The sequence below is a fragment of the Echeneis naucrates genome, chromosome 19 (genome assembly GCF_900963305.1).
Source record: "Echeneis naucrates chromosome 19, fEcheNa1.1, whole genome shotgun sequence".
Lineage (NCBI taxonomy): Eukaryota > Metazoa > Chordata > Actinopteri > Carangiformes > Echeneidae > Echeneis > Echeneis naucrates.
The window spans coordinates 16,923,834-16,944,899 of NC_042529.1; the positions used below are offsets into that span (position 1 = coordinate 16,923,834).

General features: G+C 40.0%; 1 protein-coding gene across 1 annotated transcript in view; it reads right to left on the reverse strand.

Annotated features, from left to right (window-relative positions):
- cacna1g (calcium channel, voltage-dependent, T type, alpha 1G subunit) overlaps positions 1-21,066 on the reverse strand; it is a 230,136-nt gene that overhangs the window by 106,347 nt on the left and 102,723 nt on the right. Inside the window, exons 6-7 of the mRNA XM_029527030.1 lie at positions 5,782-5,879; positions 613-772 (exon numbers count right to left, since the gene is read on the reverse strand). Coding sequence (XP_029382890.1) covers positions 613-772; positions 5,782-5,879 — 258 coding nt within the window. The remainder of the gene's footprint in view (positions 1-612; positions 773-5,781; positions 5,880-21,066) is intronic.

The following is a 21,066-nucleotide window of genomic DNA, read 5'->3' on the forward strand; positions in this document are numbered from 1 at the left end:
GCATCATCTGTCTAAAGTTTGCCAACATTGAACAAAACTGCCATGTAAAGCGGCTGCTCATAATCTCAGTAAACTGAAGAATGCTACAGTGCCTATCACTGTTTGCGAGCAGATTCTGTTGTCACCTGGTTAGTTTGTGGTTTAGAGTATGTGCCATGTAATCACAGCATGCCTGGTTTTAATTTAGCCAGAGACCTACCCTGCGGGTAATTTTCCTCTTTCTCTCCTTGTTTCCTAACTGCCGATCTGCCAGTTACTGACTAAACTAAAAGCCTCCTAAAAAAGAATTTTTGATAGGTTAACATTGACTACAAATGATTTTAATTGATTCACCTTCAAACAAATATGACTAATGAGAAGTCCTTTGTTTATTGTATGAGTGTCTATGCTGACTTTTTTGTGTCATTTGCTTGCAGGATGTGCGTAGTAGCTTTAAATATTTTGCAGGTTTTTGATACAATCTACAAAAATACTTCAAATTCAAAATCAATCAAATAAGAAAAAAACTAATAATTATAAAATAACATAAGCATAACAATAGTAATAATAGAAAAAGCTTTTAACTCAGTGGCAGAACACAAACAATATGGCAACATTTTGAGTGTAACTTACAATGAGAAGTTGTCTTCAACAAAGCAGCGGTTTCTTAGAAGACCGGCCCACAGCTGGACACCCACAATCCCAAATATAAAGAAGACAAAAAAGCAGAGCAGCAGCACGTTACCAAGCATAGGCAGGGTGTCCAGCAGGAGAGTCACCAGGATACGCATACCTGAGTGAAGAGACAAGGGCAAGCTCAAATAGTTGGCCCACACACAACAGTGCACCAAGAAACACCTAAGTGTTTGTGAAGATTACATGGTAATTTGCAGCTGCCTTACTTTTAGCAGAATACTTTATGAACATAATTACCCTGAACTGATCAAGAATGGGTATTGTTATACATTCAGCTGCTCATACACGCTAACAGAGCTGCAACAGAAGTTCCATCCCTCTCATTATTTCCATGGACAGCATGAGCTATACAGGCACACATACATTCTTCCTTAATCAAACAAAATCCAAACATACCTGCACAAAGTAAGCAACAGTTTGCAAGAAGTGTAATGTGCTGAGCTGTTAGGATGCTCCTTTGCTTGAATTAGTCACAGCCAAGAAAATAACAATTTTGATCTGAACGAGATACAACTGCAAACTGACTGATTGAATGATTTTTTATACTAAAAATGCCTATGCTGGTTTTCACACTTCTGACAAGTACACCCATGCAAAGTGCAAAACCATTCATAGACCACACGTTTGCTGATTTTGACTATACTCTGAAAAAAAAAATTAAAAAAGGTTGCTCAATCCAATTACCACTTCTTAAAAAATGGGAAAAAAATAAATAATCAATCTTGTTTCAGCCGCAGCGTCTGGCTCAACCCAATTGTTTATCACCATTTAATTGACGCTGTAACTTCCCATACTTTTCCACGAGAGACAGGGGAGCTGGGCCATTAACACATGCTAATTGTGTAGCATCAGGTGAGGTTTTCCAGCATTTGCTGGCATTTTCCTTTTCCACCGTTCCACCGAAGCACCGGGGACGGTCAGTTTCGCGCACATCCCACAGCTAAAGAGGAGTGCTTGTGGTACAGTGAGGCGTTCCAACAGCTCCTGGGCCTCATTGTTTCACATGGTGCCCAAGGTGGATGAGTCATGGTGCCCGTGTGGTGGATTTTGCCACTTGAAAAACTCCTAGACCATCCCAAACATCCAGGACTTTTCCATGTGCCTGGCAAGCACCACCCGCTGTGGTGTGTGCTGTGCTCTCTGATGGTATTGGATGGACCACTTGCCTTGGGTTATGCTTGGATTGCATTGCTCCTAAGGAGGACCATGATGCTTTACCAACTGAGCTGGTGCTTGTTCAGCCACTTCACATTCCTGTGAAATTTTTGCCTGAGTTCAGCTTCACAAACTCTTTTTCTGGCATGATGCTCATCGCTCGCCCCTCCAACCACCATACGATAGCCTTTTTCGGGTTCTCAAGACAAGTCCTAAATCTTAATCCTATAGCTTTTAAGACGGATATGGGTAAGCATAGAGAGCCTGTCACGTTGAATAGTGGTCCAATTTCCCATCACCCTCCTTCCAAGACTTCAGCTGTGTCTTCACAGGCTGGCAGTTCTGTTTCTCAGCCTGCATTGGACAGTGTTCCACCTGCTATTTTGGCTGAGGGATGACCAAGCTATTATGGTAGGCAGCCTAAGGCCCCAGTGAGAGACTGAGTTCTTGGTCTTTTTTTGGGGGGGGGGGATGTAGGGGACACTAAGGGGCCTGCTTCAGGATTGTGGGTTGGGTTTCAGGTGAGCTGTTTTCCTGAATCAGCTTGGAGTGGAAGTTGAGGAATAAAGTTTAAACTTGTCTTCAGCTCCTCTGTGTTTCCTCATTGTGCCACACTATCTCCATTTCCTGGACTTTACTTTTGCACATGGCTCATAGTTCCTCATTGTTCCAGTCAGTCACTTTGCTCTCTAGTTTTAAGTTTACTTGTGGTTCCAAGAGTCTCCAAGAGTAAATCAGGAGATCTGATCAGATCTTTCAGTTATCAGGCTCCTCCTCCATGGAACCAACTCCCAGTTTCAGTCCAGGGGATAGATTCTCTCTCTACTTTCAAGATCAGGCTTAAAACTTTCCTTGTTGACAAATTTTATGAATACAACTTAAAGTTAGATTCCTCTTTTGTAATGCTTCTACAGGCCTTGATTGCTGGGGGATGCACTGCACACCTCTCTTTCTCCTCTCTCTCTCCCCCATGCATGTGTATCATACATACCATACCATTACTGTCACTAATTTTGGAATTAATACTGACAAGGTGTTGGATGCTGCAAAGCTCTCCACATATTTAGATAAATCAATATTCTTATGCTCTTAAATATGATTTAGACCATGTTAGTGTGTTTCTTTAATCCCAATTTCATGGTCCAGTCTGAAGTGAAATATCATGGCCAATGGTGTCAATTGCACAACTGGGATCTAACAGGACAGTATGGAGGTGTTTCTGCTACTTGAAGCCATCAGAATATAATAGGCAACTTTTATCAATGCTATTACTGCACTATGGTTTACTCTGTAACTCTTCCAACAAGCCATTGGTAGGCAGATATTCCCATATTTGGATAATTGGCAACAGCTTTTTCGAGGATTTTAGAACTGAAAGAGAGGTTAACCAAAACCTCTGGGGTTTTTGTTCATAATCTTTAAAGCCTGTTGTATACAACCTGAAGATAAAGTCATATGGACGACAGTTGGTGCTGAATAAGAATCGACACTTCACTTGGGGGGAGTGAGATTCAGGCATTGTGTGAAATGTATGTCACAACTGGTAAGTGGAAGCATAGTATTTAAATGCCGTTCAAAAGGTTTTACAAAATTCCACGTTTGACCACAATGTACCCACTGAGCAAGCCAACAATAATACGATATCTTTCACACGTTTTGGTTCAAAGTTGAAAAGATGTCTCCCGCAAGTGCAGAATTAAAGTTTTGCTGATGTCTTCTTTTGATATTTTCGGGACATCTGGTTGTGACGTCGACAGAATGTCTGTACAAGGTCGATACATATATATATATATATATATATATATATATATATAATATGATATGAATAATTATTAATTAAGAATAAGTCGTCTGAGGTTGTGATTTTCCTTGCTCTCAGCAGCCATGGCTAACCAGAGGGAGAGAAACAGTTATGCACAGTCCACACAGAAGCACAGTGCACAGAAGTTTCAAAGTCCATACAAGCATATTAGGTAGAAGAAATTATTCTAATCAGTTCCATAATTCAGAGAGGATTTTTACAAAAAAAAAATGTGCAAAGATCAGTTTTTATAGCTTTACAAAATGATTTTGTGAATTGAAAAAGAATCATAAAGCTTCTTGTGTAATTTGCTCAATATAGGGTGGTTGTTTAGGAGTACACACAAACTGTCCCTGTCTCATCCAACAACTGGACAGTTTCAATAGGGAGCCTGAGGCAATGCACGGACCAACGCATGTTTTCTGCGAGTTACCGTCCTCAAGACAATTCCTCCCTGTCCATTGTCATTTGCAAACACATACATACACATACACACTAAGAAAAACCCTTCACACCTTCCCTTTGTTTAGTTAATGAGCCTAAGTTGTTGTGACTCTCATTAGCATACAAAAAACTTTATTAATAGAGTTTTTTAGTGTTTCTATTCCTTTTTAATTGAGAGTAATTTAGTACTTTTATTTGTGCTATTACATTTATTTTGATCTAATGAAAACACATTTACTCTTCCTCTAAAATGACACGTGACTCACATGAGAATCATGCATGAATTCAACCAGGACCCAATGTAGATCCAGAATGTATGTGTTAATTAATTGAAAAACATCTTAAAACAGCCTCGTTCGTATGTATGAGAATAGTTGATTTGGTTAATGAAACTATAGAAACTATCTCAAAGAGATTTGCGTGCTGAAATAGAGTCCAGATTAAGATTTAGCTTCATTTAAAAACTGCTGTATTTGATAGCAGATTACTGCTAATTGTGATTAAGAGCTGATGATATTTTTTTCTGATTGCTGAAAGCTCATAAAATCATTGCTGCTGAAAGTCACAGGAATCAATGGTTCAATTGATCCGAGGCTCTCTGTCAGAGGGATATAAATACTAATAGCTCATTTGTGGGCAGCACAGTGGTGTAGTGGTTAGCGCTGTCAACCCACAGTAATGATGTCGCAGGTTTGGTTCCCAGCCTGTTGATGAAGATGCTCAGCTGGCCAGAAAGTGTGACTGTTGACCACTCTTTTACCTTTGCAAATGGAGTCCCAGAAGTTGGCTCCCTCAAGCCTTAAGAGACACTGTGCCAATCTGTAAATTGATCTGTGCTGTTATCCTCTGTTTTTGCCAAAGAAGGTATTGCAGGACTGTACCTACTGTAACCTGCTGCCTTTGGATTCTGTCAATCCTCATTACACAATTAATTCCAGTACGTAATTTACAGTCTGGCATTTGGTTTTTGATTTAATTAAATCCATGTGGGGGCAGTATGGTGACATAGTGGTTAGCGCTGTTGCCCCACAATAAGAAGGTTGTGGGTTTGGTTCCTGGGCCTGGGGCCTTTCTGTGCAGAGTTTACATGTCCTCCTACTGTCCAAAGACATGCATGTCTAGGTTAACTGGTGACTCTAAATTGTGTGCAGGTCTGAATGCGAGCATGAGTGGTTGTTTGTCTATTTGTCTTTGTGTGTTAGCCCTGTGATGGACTGGTGTCTGGACAGGGTGTATCCCATCTCTCGCCTGGAACATTGGCTGGGATTAGCTCCAGCATCCCATGGCCCAGAAACTGAAAAGTGGTAGAAGATGGATGGATCAATTTGCCCCAGCCTGGGGTCTTTCTGTGTAGAGTTTGCATGTTCACCCTATGGTTTTCCTCCAAGTACTCCGGTTTCCTCCCAAAGACATGCATGTTTGGGTTAATTGGTGCCTCGAAATTGTATGTAGGTCTGAGCGTGAGTGTGAGTGGTTGTTTGTCTGTCTCTGTGTGTTGGTCTGCCCAGGGTGTACCTCGCCCTCATCCAGTGTGAGCTGCAATTGTAGCACCCCCGTGACCCAGAAACGTTGAAGATGAATGAATGAATAAATCTGTGAGTCCAGAGGGAGTGATACTTGTTGGGATATTAGAGGACAGTGTGCTCTCAGATCTAACGTATATGGATAGAGAACTGGAGTATAAGGACAAAAAGGTCTGTACTCACTTGGCACTCGGTTGATGGCTCTAAGTGGTCTCAGCACGCGAACTGTCCGAACCGCTGAAAAACTAACGTTCTGCAGATTGAGGGAGTACTCCAGCATCCTGCAGCATGTGGAGAGAGATGGAAAATACGTGTTAACATACACCAAATAGTTTTACTGCTTTCACAGATGATACTGCAAGACATGCTTTATCATCTGGAATTTGTCAGAGAAAATTTTATGGTAATAAGTCAGTTATATATTGCATGCTCCTCCACTATCATTGGACAAGAGGTAATTAATCTTATAATATTAATATTAAAAATCATATTTTGGCTATTGTCTTTAGAGACCACAGTGGTGTGTGTGTTCTGGGAGACAAGTTTTCATTCAAGAGCTAATTGGACTGCAACTACAACATCAGGAAGTTAAAGACACATGTTGCATGTGGTGGTATGTGGACAACACCATGCATTCACATACATCTGACATACTTTACATCATATTTACATACACCCTTGTACTATCAACCATCAAACAAGCAAAAGACGTGTCATGAATCACTTGTCAGGATGTGGCATTCACAATACGTAAAAGAACAGCATGCAGTGCAAGGCACTTAACAGCCTCTCTAGCCCCTCTTTATTGGCTCTTTTAGGCTGTGATGGGAGGTTAGAGGGGCAGTGCTTAACCGTAACAGATCATACGGGCCAAATTTGACCTGTTTTGACATTTGACAGCAGGAAAAATACCCTAAAAATCATTCTTTTAGCCTGAAATTTGATTACGTCTTCTAAAGTGACCCAAATTACTCAAAAGTGAATTATTTTTAAATGTTATGCTTTTGCACAATTGCTTCAAATTTCTGCACACTGAGTCCGATCAGGGTTAAATTTGACCTTTTCAGGTTTTCAGATGGATTTTAACTCCACCAGTGTGTGTCAAATTAAGGAGAATAGTGCTTTCAGGGAATCTTGAAACTGTGAAACTCTACAGGCCATGTCTGTGTGTGGTTTCTATGGGGCAGAGGTTCCAGAGTTCAAGTTCCCTGACCCTGTCTGTGTCCCTCCACATGTAGATGTAGAGGCAGACACCTGCTAGTCTTTGAAGGCACATGGCGGGGATCATGAAAAAGTGTAATTGTAAAACAGCTTATCAGTGATCATAGACAAGGGCAAGGACAAGGGGCACACAAGGAATAGAAGTCATCTAGAGGTCAGAGGGTGCCTTGACACAGACACAAGATCTGCATCTGTCAGCAAAAGCACCTTCAATTTAACAAATTAATCAACAAAGGAGAAAAATTGTGGGTTGTCAGGATGTTGTTGTGGGGTTCATAACATTATAAAGGTACCCAAGGTGCCATTTCAGTGAGTGAGAGTACAGCAGCACATGTTAAGGGAAAAGCAAAAGAAAAAATACAAATATAAATAAATATACATTGACATTAGAAATACTTGTTGTGGAATATTGCACAGTACTGCAATAATGTGGGGGAAAACTCTGATCACAGCCCTTCGAATGAAGAAGACTCTGACGGAGAGGCACAGACAGCAAGGGAGATTTATCCAAAAACAATTCTATCTATTGGTCTTTAATGCCACACCAAACTGCATTGCTGCCTCTCATGTACAATCCTGGTCCTTTCGTCACAATGGACGAAAGACTGGTTCCATTCAGAGGTAAAAATTGTCTTTTATTGTTATACTAATTAATCACTTCTTTACATCTGATTCCCCTCATTTGTCATTTCTTATGCACTTCCATAGATAAAAGGGAAATAAATAATTGGTTTCCTCTATTTATGTTTTCCTAGGTCGCTGTCCTTTCCATCAGCCCACACCAAGCAAGCCTGGAAAGTATGGAATTAAGTTTTAAGTTAATTACCTCTTGCCCAGAATGTTGGCTGGGATTAGCTCCAGCATCCCGTGACACGTTAATGGAAAAGCAGTAGAAGATGGAAGGATAAATCTATGTGGGGCATGTTCTCCTCCTGCCTGCAGGGGTTTACTCCGGGTATTTGGCCCTGCTGGCTCTGTGATGGACTGGCAACATTTCCAGTGTGTACCCTGCCCTCGCCCAGTGTGAGCTGGGATTGCATCCCCATGACCCGAAAGCAGTTGAAGATAAATGAGTAAAAATTAGCCTTCAGGAATCACAGAAAAATAATTGACATGGATAACCAGTCAATCATTTTTTAGTTCCAAATAGTTCAAGCAGGATTTTAAAGAAAATATCATACACCACAATTAGCTTCTATAAAGAGAGTATGTGAAAATTTTTTTATGTTGAAAGGGATTTTTACTTTTTTTTACTTCAATGTGTTCTCATATTAGGGACTAAAGTTAGTTTATCTCAGCCTCTATTATACCAGTGTTAAACATTATTTCACAACCTTTTTGAAGTGCATTGATACATTACTAAATACAGTATTCCTGTATGTTTTGTTTTTTTTCAAATCCCACCAAAAAAAAACCCCTATTCTTCCATTTATTAATCATTGCATTAATCATGTCAACTCTAAGAAGTTACTTATTCACTTAAGAAAATAGCACCTCTTTTCCTGTTTGCAATTTTAAAGAATTGTCACTTTTCTCTCAGTAAAAAAAAATTAAAGTGAATTTTAGCTTTTGGACTGTTCTTCAGAAAAAATTAAAATGGAATGAAAATGTAAAAGTTTTGAAAGGAATCTATCAAGGATTCAGAAAATTTCACCAATTTTATGCAATTTTATAACATTTTATTGAATCAACTGTTATTAATTGAGAAAATTGGCCTGCTGAACGTATGAAATAATTATTTCTGGCTTTCATGTACTAAAACTTCATTATGTCACTACAACTAAGAAGTACAATAGTATACCTAGTAAGTAGGTTAAATGAAGAATAGGCTCATATTTAGTAAGAACAGCGAAATGCTATTGTTACAGGCTTGATGCTTGATGCTGTTATTATCGTCTTTGAGCTTGTCTTTTTGTCTATTTCTTTCCTCCATAGTGTAGGGAAAATGGTTTTACATGTGACTAAAACAAAGTCCCATAGATTTGCATAAAAAAACATAACTCATGAATTTCTGCAGTCTGGATTAGTTTAGATATATGTAACATGATCATGATTTTTACATTTGGTAATTGTCACATTTTGTTGCCTTCACATTGAGTCAAGCTAGCCACTTTCATTCTCTAAGCTAAGCCATTTGTTGTCTGTTGTTGTATAAATGTGAGTTACTGCTTTGCAAGATCGGAATACAGTAACATACATTTTTTAGTACATTTTTCAAAATGTTGAACTATTGTTATAACTGCTCCAAGCAATTATGTCGATGTTAACACAACAAATACAATGATTACTCCTAGTTAGGGCAACATAGCAAACCCTTGCAGAATGAAAATGGCTGAATACAATGTCAGAAGAATAATGTTCAATTTAATTATAACACTAAAGATGAAAATTCAGCATGATGTAACATTGTTGGTAAGGGAAATTTACAGGAACATTATTAGGATATTGGTGAGAACATTCATATTTGGATACCACTGGCATTCTATATATCCCAGAGTGATGTAATACAAATATTAGGGTAATTTTCCGTGAAGCAGGGTCACATAAGCAATCTTAAAAGCAGATGATAATTGATGACTGTTGAAAAATACTTCATGTAAAAACAATCGCTGCCCCTAATGAGAGCCAAATTAATTTTGTTCTGCTTACTGAAAAGTAACCTAAATGTTATGTATGGAAGGACTCAAGCAAAAGTGTCTTTACTAAGGTCTCAGGCTGAGCAGAAGTGACCCTTGGTCCCATTCGGTAACAGCAGAGCAGCAGAGCAATGGTGATCTGCTTGTTCCTTCTGGCTGAGAACCACAGGAGTTGGCCACAAGGATGTCGCCAGACCCGATGACATCTCAAATGGAGAGAGCCCTGTAGAGGTGACAGGTAAAGCATGTGCATACTCGACCCAGGGGAGGACCTGACTCCAGGAGGATGAATTTTGGCTGACTAGGCAGCAGAGGGCAGTCTCAAGGTGCTGGTTGGCTTGATCATTGACCAGCACTCTGCAGATGGAAGCCTGATGACAGATCCACTGATGTGCTTATGAGGATACAGAAGGTCTACCAAAAATGGGAGGTGAATTGAGGTCCCCTATCAGAGACCACAGAGGTAGGTAACCCATGTTGCCTGAAAACATGTTGCACAAGAAGATGAGCAGTTTCTCTGGCTGAAGGTAGCTTCAGAAGCAGAGTAGTAGAGGGCTTCCAAAACTCTTTGCCCAATGAAAAGCTGGGCAGTAGCAATGAAATACTGGCTGGGCAGGATCGTGTCAGGTTTGGAGGATTCCCCCTAATTGAGGAAAAACCGCAGGACAGGGCATCCGGCTTAGCGTTCCTTGAACCTGGACAATAAGAGAGGGTGAAATTGAAGCGTGAAACGAATAGTGCCCACGTGACTTGCCTGGAGTTGAGATGCTTGGCCATCTTGATGTATTCAAGATTTTTATGATCTGTCCCCCTCCAGCCAGTGCCTCCGTTCCTCCAACGCCATCTTCACTGTCAGCAACTCACGATTGCCGATATCGTAATTTCTCTCTGGGGGGGGGCAGACGATGAGAAAAAAAGGCACAGGGATGCAACTTACTATCCTTAGGAGAGCATTGTGACAGGATGGCCCTGACACCAACATCGGAAGCATCCGGATCAACCACAAACTAGAGGTGAGGATCAGGTGTAATAAGGATTGGGGCAGATTTGAAGGATCTCTTAAAGTGACAAAAGGCTTCCTCAGCAGCAGCAGACCAGAAAAAGGGGATCTTGGGAGAAGGTAAGAGTGGTTAGGAGATCAGCAATGGAACTGTAATTGCGTATGAATCTCCTATAAAAATTAGAAAACCCACCAAGTGGGTTGGTGGAGCCTCTCCACCACGGCCTTGACCTTGGTGGGGTCCATCTCCAGCTTGCCTGCAGACACAACAAACCCCATGAAGGACACTATGTCCGAATGGAATTCGCACTTTTCGGCCTTCACATAAAGTTGGTTCTCCAGCAGGTGTCACAGAACCTGTCTCACATGCTGCACATGCTCCTGCCATGACTTAAAAAAAAAATCTGAATATCATCTAGATACACTCATATCACTCATAGCACGTCATTGATGAGGGCCTGAAAGACAGCAGAGACATTTGTCAACCCAAATTGCATTACTAGATATTTACAGCACCACTGGACCAAAGGCAGTGCAACAAACAGAGGGCACTACACCCTGAAATGGTTATAGTGGCCCAGTCAACCTGGGGATTGTGTTTAACAAGCCAGGGGTATCCCAAAACAATAGAAACTTGAGGGGTGTCAATCAGAAGAGATCTTTTTGCAGTGGTGACCAGAAATCAATAGTGTGACCGGTTTACTACTATACCTAGCTCCAGCAAGAAGTGGGCCGTTGAGGGCATTGGCTTACTTCACCTGGGGCAGCTCCTTTGTGTTGATGCCCAGCTGCCAGACCAAAGTGGTGTCAATCATGCTGTCATCAGCACCACAACCTCCAGTTGGTGACCTCTCCACTGTAGATTCCCCATTAAGAGGGCATGTTTAGCAGAAGATTCAGAGAATGGTAGATGACTCACAGTAACTCCCATCCTACTGGCGAGTGCTGTCTTTTAGTGGGCAAGCAGCAACATGGTGTCTCGGGTGACTGCAGGAAAGGCAGGAGCACCATTGTTTCTCTGGGGATAAATGGGTCCGATCCACCTCAATGGGCTCAGGGCATGAGGGACTAGGAGACGGCTCAGTAACTGCTCGTTGCCTGGGGACCGGTAACTGAGGACACCTGGAAAGTCTCACCTTCTGTCTCTCAGCCAACCAGGTGTCAACAAGGGCATCTAATGTGACGGGTAGCTCACACGTAACCAGTTCATCCTTAATGTCCTCGAAAAGTCCATTTAGGAAGGCATCATATTGAGCATCCTCATTCCAGGAGCACTTGACAGCCACGGTGCGGAAGTCAATAGTGTAATCAGAGACTGACCTACCACACAGACAGGCGAGTTAGCCTACCACTCAGAAGTGCCCCACTCCCTAGCCCTTGGATCGATTGATCAGATAGGAAGGTGGAAAGTTGCAGCTCAAACAAGACATCACTGTGCAAAATATGAGCGGCAAAGGCTGGGTTCACCACTGTAGCGACTGGGAGGAGGCAGATCTGGCTCACGACTTGGTGGCGGCACCAGAGGAACAGGCGGCGGGATAGGTGGTGGCAAAATTGTCTGACTGGAAGGTGCCATGGCCTGTAGCTGGATTTGATTCACACTGTTGGCCAGAACTTGTAACTACTGTCACTGAGGCCATTTCTGTCTGATGGGTGTGGAGTGCGGTGCCTTGCTTTTCGACAAGAGAGTGGAAGTGGAGTGTTGGAATTCTGCTTAGTCTGTTCTACTGTTATGTACACAAGGACTCAAGTGCTGAATCACAGCTTAAAGCCAAAGTCTCTTTACTAAGGCCTCAGGCCGAGCATGGATCCAACAGAAGTGAAAGAAAAAATGCAAAACACATAATCATCTGGCAGAAGGCACAGAGACGTCAGGCAGGAGCAAAAATGCAAAAATAGGATTAGTTCACAGGTTCACAGGGAGCGATTTAAAAAATATATGAAAATGTGAACTCCTCTCCTTCCTGCTAGAGGAAAATACATGGGGAGAAATAACAGAGACGAGGGTTGAGCAAGTCATTTACAAGGGCACAGTTCAAATTTGTTTAAGTTACTGTTTAAGTTAACACAATTTTCAAGAGAGGGCAAGAATCTCGACCACTTTGGAGAAAATGACGCACATTCCTCAAACTATGTGCATGTGATGGCGATTTACAAATAATTTTTCCGATAATCATCAGCTCACCGACGCACTCGAACTGAAGATTCCTCCACTCTAGTTCACTCAGAGTTCAACGTCTTGTGACCCGTTTAAACTTTGAACCACGTTTCTGTGACAAAGTATGACAAAGCAGTGTGGCTCCAAAGATGGGCGGGTTTGCTCCATTTCCAACGGGTTCACACATAGCTGATTCTTTTTTTTATAAAAAAACTCCTTAAAATGAGTGAGTAAGCACAGTGCGAGGACAGAGTGAGATTGTGTCGAAAAAAACCTTGGATTACATTATGTTTAATTGGGACAGAAACAAGTGTGGCTGTCAATCTGGGTTCCCCTGTTTAACTTTTGTGAAGAGCTCACCTCTCAAAATCACATTTTATGAATCCCAACACCTACATCTACATTTTGCCAAAAAATAATTTGTCTCCTTTTTACGGTTTGGCCGTGAGCTCAAGTTTAAAATGAAAATGATGGCTATTTTTTCATGCTTCTCTTGCGCAAGTTAACGATCAGCTCCACTCTAACTTTGATGAAAAAGTGAATTTGACTGCTCCTTTGAGCGCTCGTAGTTTGATGATATGAGAGCAGCTGATCAACTGTTACTACTGACATTTGTGTTAGACTACAGAACACACAGAAACTGATATACAGATGCATACACATACATAAAGACACAACACACACATATAGACAGATGGGCACACAAAAACACAGCCAGACATATACAAAGAGACACAAATATACAGACAAACAGCCCTATACATAAGCACATACATACATACAAAAACACATTTACAGACATGCGCAGACACGCAAAGATATACAAACACATGCACAAAAATAAATACAGAAACACAAACAAAGAAACATTGACAAATCGATGTACTCATCCCTGACTCCTCTGACATGAGAGCAGCTGATGAACTGTTGCTACTGCTATTTCTGTTAAACTGCAGAACACTTTTTCACTTTTTCGTCAAAGCCAGAGTGGAGCTGCTCATTCACTTAAGTGAGAGAAGCATGAAAAAATAACTGTTTGACTTTCCTTACCGAGGAGCTGGCAAAACTGATCGTTACACATCTGTCCTAAATATATGGGCTAGGAGGGCCCTACTGAACATACTAGTACGTTCAGCAGACTCATTTGTTCACTCTCATCCTGTGCATATTCTCATTCATCCAGGTCAAAGTCATATCTGTCAAACAATTGAATTGAACGAAATCGGTTGCCCAAACCAAAATGCGATCGGGATGATTTTTGAACACAGGAGGGTACGACGGGAGGGTGGCAGGCCCCCGTGGCACTTACAAATTTCCCTGGAATTTTCTAGTTATTTATTATTCTTCCGCAAAATTGTTGGCACGTAACTCGTCCCACAGCTTTGAGAAAACCCCAGCAATATATACATTAATATGTGTGGCTTGATCAACAAATTCCTTTTAGCGTAGAATTTTTTTTTTTTCCCAAAAGAACAGCAAGAATTTCCGATTGGAAATGAATGGGAATAAAAAAAAAAAAAAAAAAAACTCAAAACTCACCTAGCTCTCTCATACCTGCACATAGAAACGTACAAAAACATACAAAACACAGAGCCTGCCAGGAACCCCTGTGGGTTGTTCCCAATTGAACGTAATGTAATGTATTCAAAAGAATGTCACTGTCTCGTCGCACTGAGCTTTATCGCTCATTTTAAGGATTATCAGATTCAAATGAAGAATTTGTCAGCTTCTTTGTCTCACAGTGTTTTCGTTTTTTGGACAGTTTTGGAGTTACAGTTTTCTCACAATTTGCAGTAGTGTGGGACCCTGTCAGAAGCCACATTTTGGGGGGATTTTGACTGCTGAACCAAGCAGATTCTCAAATTAATGTGGCAACCGCAGGTTCTGAGCGCAGCTCTATTGGAAACAAATGGATCAAACTCATCCCTCTTTGGAGCCACACTATTTTCTCATACTTTGTCACAAAAATGTGGTTCCAAGGTTAAACGGGTCACAAGACTTTGAACACTGTTGGTGGAAACAGGCTTTTTGATAGCTGCTATGGTTATTACACAATCGCAGTTCATGTTTTCTGAAAATGTCAGCCTTTCTCAGATTGTAGAGTGTATGTGTATGTGTATGTGTGTGTGTGTGCTTTGTGGGTCTGCTCCTCCCCCTTCCCTCCTGTGGTTGGATTGTACCTGCGGATCTCCTTGATTAGCTGCACCTGCTTTTTAATGACACAGGTACAAGGGTGTAGGAATGAATTGCATTAGCCTACAATACCCATGATCCTCAGCGACTGCTGCCATAGTGAAGGCAGCAGCTGAAGCCTTAACATGAGCTGTTCAATCTGTATTATCATCACACATCTGTCCCAACTATATGGGCTAGAAGGGGCATTCTAAACATACTAGTAGGTCTAGCAGACTGTAATCACTCTTTTATTTCATTCTGCGCTACAGTAACAATATACTAAGTAATTTCTCCAAACCAGAATATCAGTGACTTTTGAACACTGGAAAATAAATAATGATCTCATCCCAGCAAAAACCCCCCATGGCAGTCAAAATTTCCCTGGAATTTTCTAGTTTTACTTTAATATATACAATAATTGTATTTCAAAATGTAATCATGCTCTGTCTTCCTAAATAAAATATCATGGTGAGCTTGCTAACCCACTTGAAGAGTGAGGATATTGTAGCTCATAATGAGATGAACCGAGGTGGACCCCAGAACAAGAAAATACAGTATTCCAGCTCTAGCACTGTACAGTAAAATTTTAAATCAAACTTTCAAATTATGTTTTCCTTCCAACTTCTGGGGCATTTGATTGCCTTGCTTGTGATACCCACAATGGGGTATTCTGTAGACTGTTCCTTTTTTGTCATTATTCTTTTATTATAGAAATTTGACATATCTATTTATACATTCTGATAATTACAAATGTCAAGCAATGCTTTCGTAAAATATAGCTCAAACAAGATGTTGTGGATTTAGAAACACTGTTATAGAAGCAATTAATGACCAATACAGTATTTGAAAAAAACAACAACGCTGTTTTAACTGTGGAAGATAACATATATATATATAAAACAAACAGAAAAAGGACAACAATAACAGAAATCAAACTCTAGAACTGGAACTAGAGTCCTGGGGTCCACTACCCAATACTTAGATCACTTCACATTAGAAATGTGAAGAGTAAAAAAAGGGGGGGCAAGAAATTCCATACACAAATGATGGACTTTCAGGTGTAATATACACTGACCATCTTTTCCAAAAAACTGCAAAAACTTTTCCTGTTTCTAGCAGCATAACAGCGCTAACCACTATGCAGCCGTGCTGCCCTTAGGTGTCAGTTACAACAATTAAAATTAAAAGAAATAAACACTTGAAATATATCAATTTGGTAGCACGGCATTGCCCCACAACAAGTATGTTGCGGATTTGTTCTCCCTGTGCTTGTGTAAGTTTCATCCAGCTTCCTTCCACCGTCCAAAGACATGCATTTTAAAGTTAACTGGTAACTCTAAATTGTCCATAGGTCAGGGTGTGAGTGGTTGTTCATATCTAACTGTCTGTATGTGCTGGCCCTGCGATGGATTGATGACCTGTCCAGGGTGTGCTCTTGCCCAATGGGATCTGGGATTGTGCTTGGACCCTAACTCAGAAATGGATAAGCAGTAGAAGAATGAATGAATGAAAGAACTTAAAGCTAATTAAAACAGAAAATTCAGTAACTTGGAAAATTTAAGTTTTCCATGCCACACAATGCTGTGTGGCATGGAGGCGATCAATCTGGTGTCTTGCATTATCCTATTCAGAATACCTCTAAGATTCTCTATGGGGTTTAGGCAGTAAGAACTTAAAAACCCAAATGTAAGACAAACAGCGATTCACAGTTGTTAATGACCTTTATTGGTCACCACAGCAGATAAATAAACAGATGGAGGATGAGTAGGAGCAGAAGGCCTTGGGGAATGTCCAAGAATTTATGGAGTAGTACAGGGGAGCAGAAAAGAGCAATACTGTAGATACTGCCTTCAACTCAGTGGAGGGTAGAAGCAGGAAAAGTGTCTTCAGGAACAGCTCAACAAGCAGTTCTGGGAAGACAGGTTCCACAGACTGGGAGGCAGAAGATATGGTTGGCAACAGGGAGTCATGACAGAGATGAGTGCTGGAGAGTCTTGGTGAAGAACAATTTTGCAAAGGAGTGAGCATGTGAATATATGTTGTGCTGAGAGCAGTAGGTGAAGAGCACCTGTGTTCACAGGTGGGTGTGGCATGGCAGGCAAAGTGAGTGGAAAAGTACTGAATGGGAGCTGAGTGACAGAACTGTGATGCAGGCAGGTTTGCTGTACAATTAAGCACAAGAATATCACGATCCTTAAGACAGGTGTTAGTCGTGTGGGAAGGTGCCAAGCCCTGCAGGAAAATTAAATCAATATCTCCATAAAGCTGGTCAGCAGAGGGAAGCATGAAGTGCTCTATAACTTCCAGGTAGACAGTTGAGTTTAACCTGGACAGATAAAACAGTGGATTAACACCAGCAGATGATATGGCTCCCCAAACCACCACTGACAGCAGAAGCTTTACACTGGACCCCAAGCTACTTGGATTTTGTGCCTCTCCTCTCTTCTACCAGACTTAGAAATGTTGACTTTCTAAAATGCTAAATTTACTTTAATCTGAAAAAAGGACTTTGGACAACTGAGCAACAATCCATTCCTTTTTCAAACCTTTGCAGGTATACATCCATTTTCATCCGCTTAGCGGGATCAGGTCAGTGGTCTTTGCAGGTGTTGTAAGTGAAATAGATGATTAGAGTGCAACACAATGAGTCTCCAATATGGAGGCCCATTATGTGATGGTTGCCAGTCAATTGCACGGCCAAAATACAGACAGACACAAACAACCAGTCACACGCATACTTATGTGTTAATCTAAATATGCATGTCTTTGGATTGTGGAGGAAACCAGGGTATTTACAGGAAACCCACACAAGCACTGGGAGAACTAGCTCGAAGTTATGACAATCAAAATTAAAAGAAATAAACCTTTCAAATATATCATTCAGCATGTAATGAATCTATATGACACACACATTTCACTTTTTGAATTGAATTACTGAAAGAAATCAAGTGTTTGATGATATTCTAGTTTAGTGAAATGCACATGTATAAGGTTTTTTGTGTGCAATCAACATTTATGGTGCATATCTAGACCATGGGGTTTGATTGGATTTTATTTGTATAGCCCACCAATTTAGTCTGGACAGTTGTATCCCAACACCATCAGATTTATCCTACTCATTTTGGGTTTCATTTACTGTTGGTGCGAGTCCAGAACAAGCTCCCTTTGATAAATCTTCATTATTTAACCAATACTTTTAAACATTTAGTTGACCCAACACTGTATGATAAATCTCATGCCCATTAGTCTTACTTCAACATCATGTTTTGTGCAAATACACCCGCTCAAATGTTAGCATGCTAGCACACTAAATAACAATTTTGAAAAAAAAATCTTGATGGATAAACACAGTACCCTGCATTAGTTCAGTAAAGGTTTTTGAAATATGTAAATTCTCTGGTTTACATAGTATTATGTGTATTAACAGTATGTGTGTAGTAGGAACTGAGTGATAGTGATATATTGGCAGCAGTTTTGAGTTTATTCATATCTTTTCTGAAAAAATACTTCCATGACATATTTCACTGAGGCAGAAGTAGATTTTTAGACTCAATATAGGTTATTTTCAGATAGTCAACTTGAAAATCCCAATTTCAATACTGTTTTTCTAGTTTCCAATAGCAACAAAATGTTATCTAAACAATATGATAAAAATTACCATATTTATCTGTGGTGTCTATTCTGAGAAAAGGCAGAGGTTTTCTGCAAGGCTTTTGTACAAAAATCCCATCTTCAAAATACAACTGATTCAAATCAAGCAATCGACCTGCACTGTTGACACCATGACAGTCAAACCTAAGGACATCAAGAGGCTCTTGGAAGGACTCCAACCAGACAAAGCCTCTGGGCCACATCAGATCCCTGCCAGAGTCCTTAAGGAATGTAGTGCTAAGCTTGCAAGTCCTCCATGCTCTCTTTCCATTAAGAGTTTTGATCTAGACCATGTGTAAAGTGCCTTGATATAACTTTGTTTTGATTTTACATTTTATACATAAATTATATACTTTATATACTTTATATGCTTTACTTTTATACCCAAATAACAGCTTTTTTGAGTTTTGAATTGTAAATATCAAGTTTGCTTAACCTTAAACCAGCGGGAGCGTTTGCATATCTATTTTTAAATGCCAGTAGAATTGCAACCAAATAAGATAGAGCAGTATTTTTTTTTTTTTTTCATATGAAATCAGAGGAGTGACACTTTAATACCAGGCATTCAATGTGTCCCGGAGCGCAATTTCCTTGCACTCATGGGTTTTCAAAAATCCACTAAAAAGCGCAAACAACAATATTGTTCTAATATCTGCCATCTCGCTGTAAACAGGAACTATCACATGATTTTCCCATGTATCACAATACCTGTGATACGGGAGTATCAGGAGTCAGGGAGTTATAGTTTTTCTGCGATGAGCACTTAGCCTGCAGTTACTCTCTCTATGTCATCTACTCTCTTGCTTTTTCACAAAAGCACTTAGACACACAGAGCCCACACACTGCAGACAGTCACCATACACTCATGAAATACTCCATACACATTCCCATACACATATTTATGGGGTGTGGACGCATTATTATTATTATTTTATTTTTTATTTTTTGTAGTTTATTGCACTTTTCATGGATGAACATGGTCTTGTACAAAGATATGTATCCTCATAAGTACCTGGCAGACTTAGACACTGGATTGCACTGCTGTAAATTCTTTATTTTTGAGAACATGCCATCTTTTTGCATATTGTGCAAAATTTTCAATTTATTTTAGATTTTGGTACAGTATAAGAATGAGTGTATCTCAGAAACTAAGCAATGAACACACTCAAAATAACTTTTCTGTGGTTTGAAAGGACTTTTTACAAGAATGTACAATGTTATTGGCAATTACATGCCCACTGAGTGATTGATGTCTCAGGTGGTCGTATGTGTATGCCTGTGTTTGTGCATATGTGTGTCTAAGGAAATTGGGTATGTCATTCACATATGTTGTTTACATTTGAATATATTGCACTTTATGTTTAAACGATTATAGCACTTTTCTTTATGCTGTAAAGTATATTGAGTCTGCCTCGTGCATAAAATGTGCTTTATAAATAAATTTTGATTTAACTTGATTTCACCGTCTGTCTTCACTGATTCTGTGATTGCTGTTAGCAGCTTGCGGTTGTTGTCTGTCAATTTGAGTCAAAAATAATCTTCCTGAGAAACACAGTGCTTCAATATCTGCAGTGCAGATAATTGCATTTTTGACAGATGCTAAACAGTCATCTATGTACAAAACTGTTGTGCTGTTTACAGCTTTAAGCAAATATTTGCTCCTGTTTTCCAGAATGCAAGAATTAAACAACTTTGTCTCAATGTTACTCAGCACGGTCGTCGTGAATTTGGTGAAGTCCTGCTCAAAAGTCCTTTTGGCCCACATAGAAAGTGCAAAAACTCAGTATACGCAGATACATGGATTCAGTCAGTGTTTTTAGTATTGTATTGTACATTGCACAGTAAGTACCTTGTAGCTGTCCAGCATTTAATGAAATTACTGTGAAACCTGAATAATGTCAAATTTGACTCTAAGTAAAGAAATTGATTTCTCTGTAAAACAGGTCTTTTAAAGCCACTAACAACTAGCAAATTCAAATAACTGACATTATCATTTGTGACCGGCTGGGCAAGACTAAATACTCCTTTGTCCCACAAACCTTGAAGAACATCATCTCCTACTATTACCCACTTATAACAACTCCAAACATTGGTATATCGTATCAATATTTTTTATATTCATATTCTGGTCATTTCCCATAGCAATTAACATATCACCTCTGACCCTATATAATTATTTTGAAGAGGACAGTTCCTTTATTTTCCACTGTTGTCTTGTTGATACACATGCATGTACAGACACAGATGCGCATACACATGCAGACAGACAGACATCCACAGAAGGAAAAGTGCCCCATTCCTGCTAATGGACATCAGAAGATCTGGCAGAAGGATAGCATTAAAAAGCAGCGGGGGAAACAGTGTGATGAAAATGCTAGAGCAAAACTTACAGGCTATCTTTGGAAAAGTGTTTAGTTAAACTACTCTGAGAACTTATTTGTATGTGTGTAATCCCTAGATTACAGTTCCAATTGTGTAGGTGCAAATCATATTCTAATTAAATAATCTTTGATCCAATTCTTTCATACTGAGCCAGATTCAAAATAATTAGGAGTTAATGATGGTATTTCCTTCAAATAGATAATTTAAAGGATTTTAATAGACATTTAGGGTCAATATATTCAATA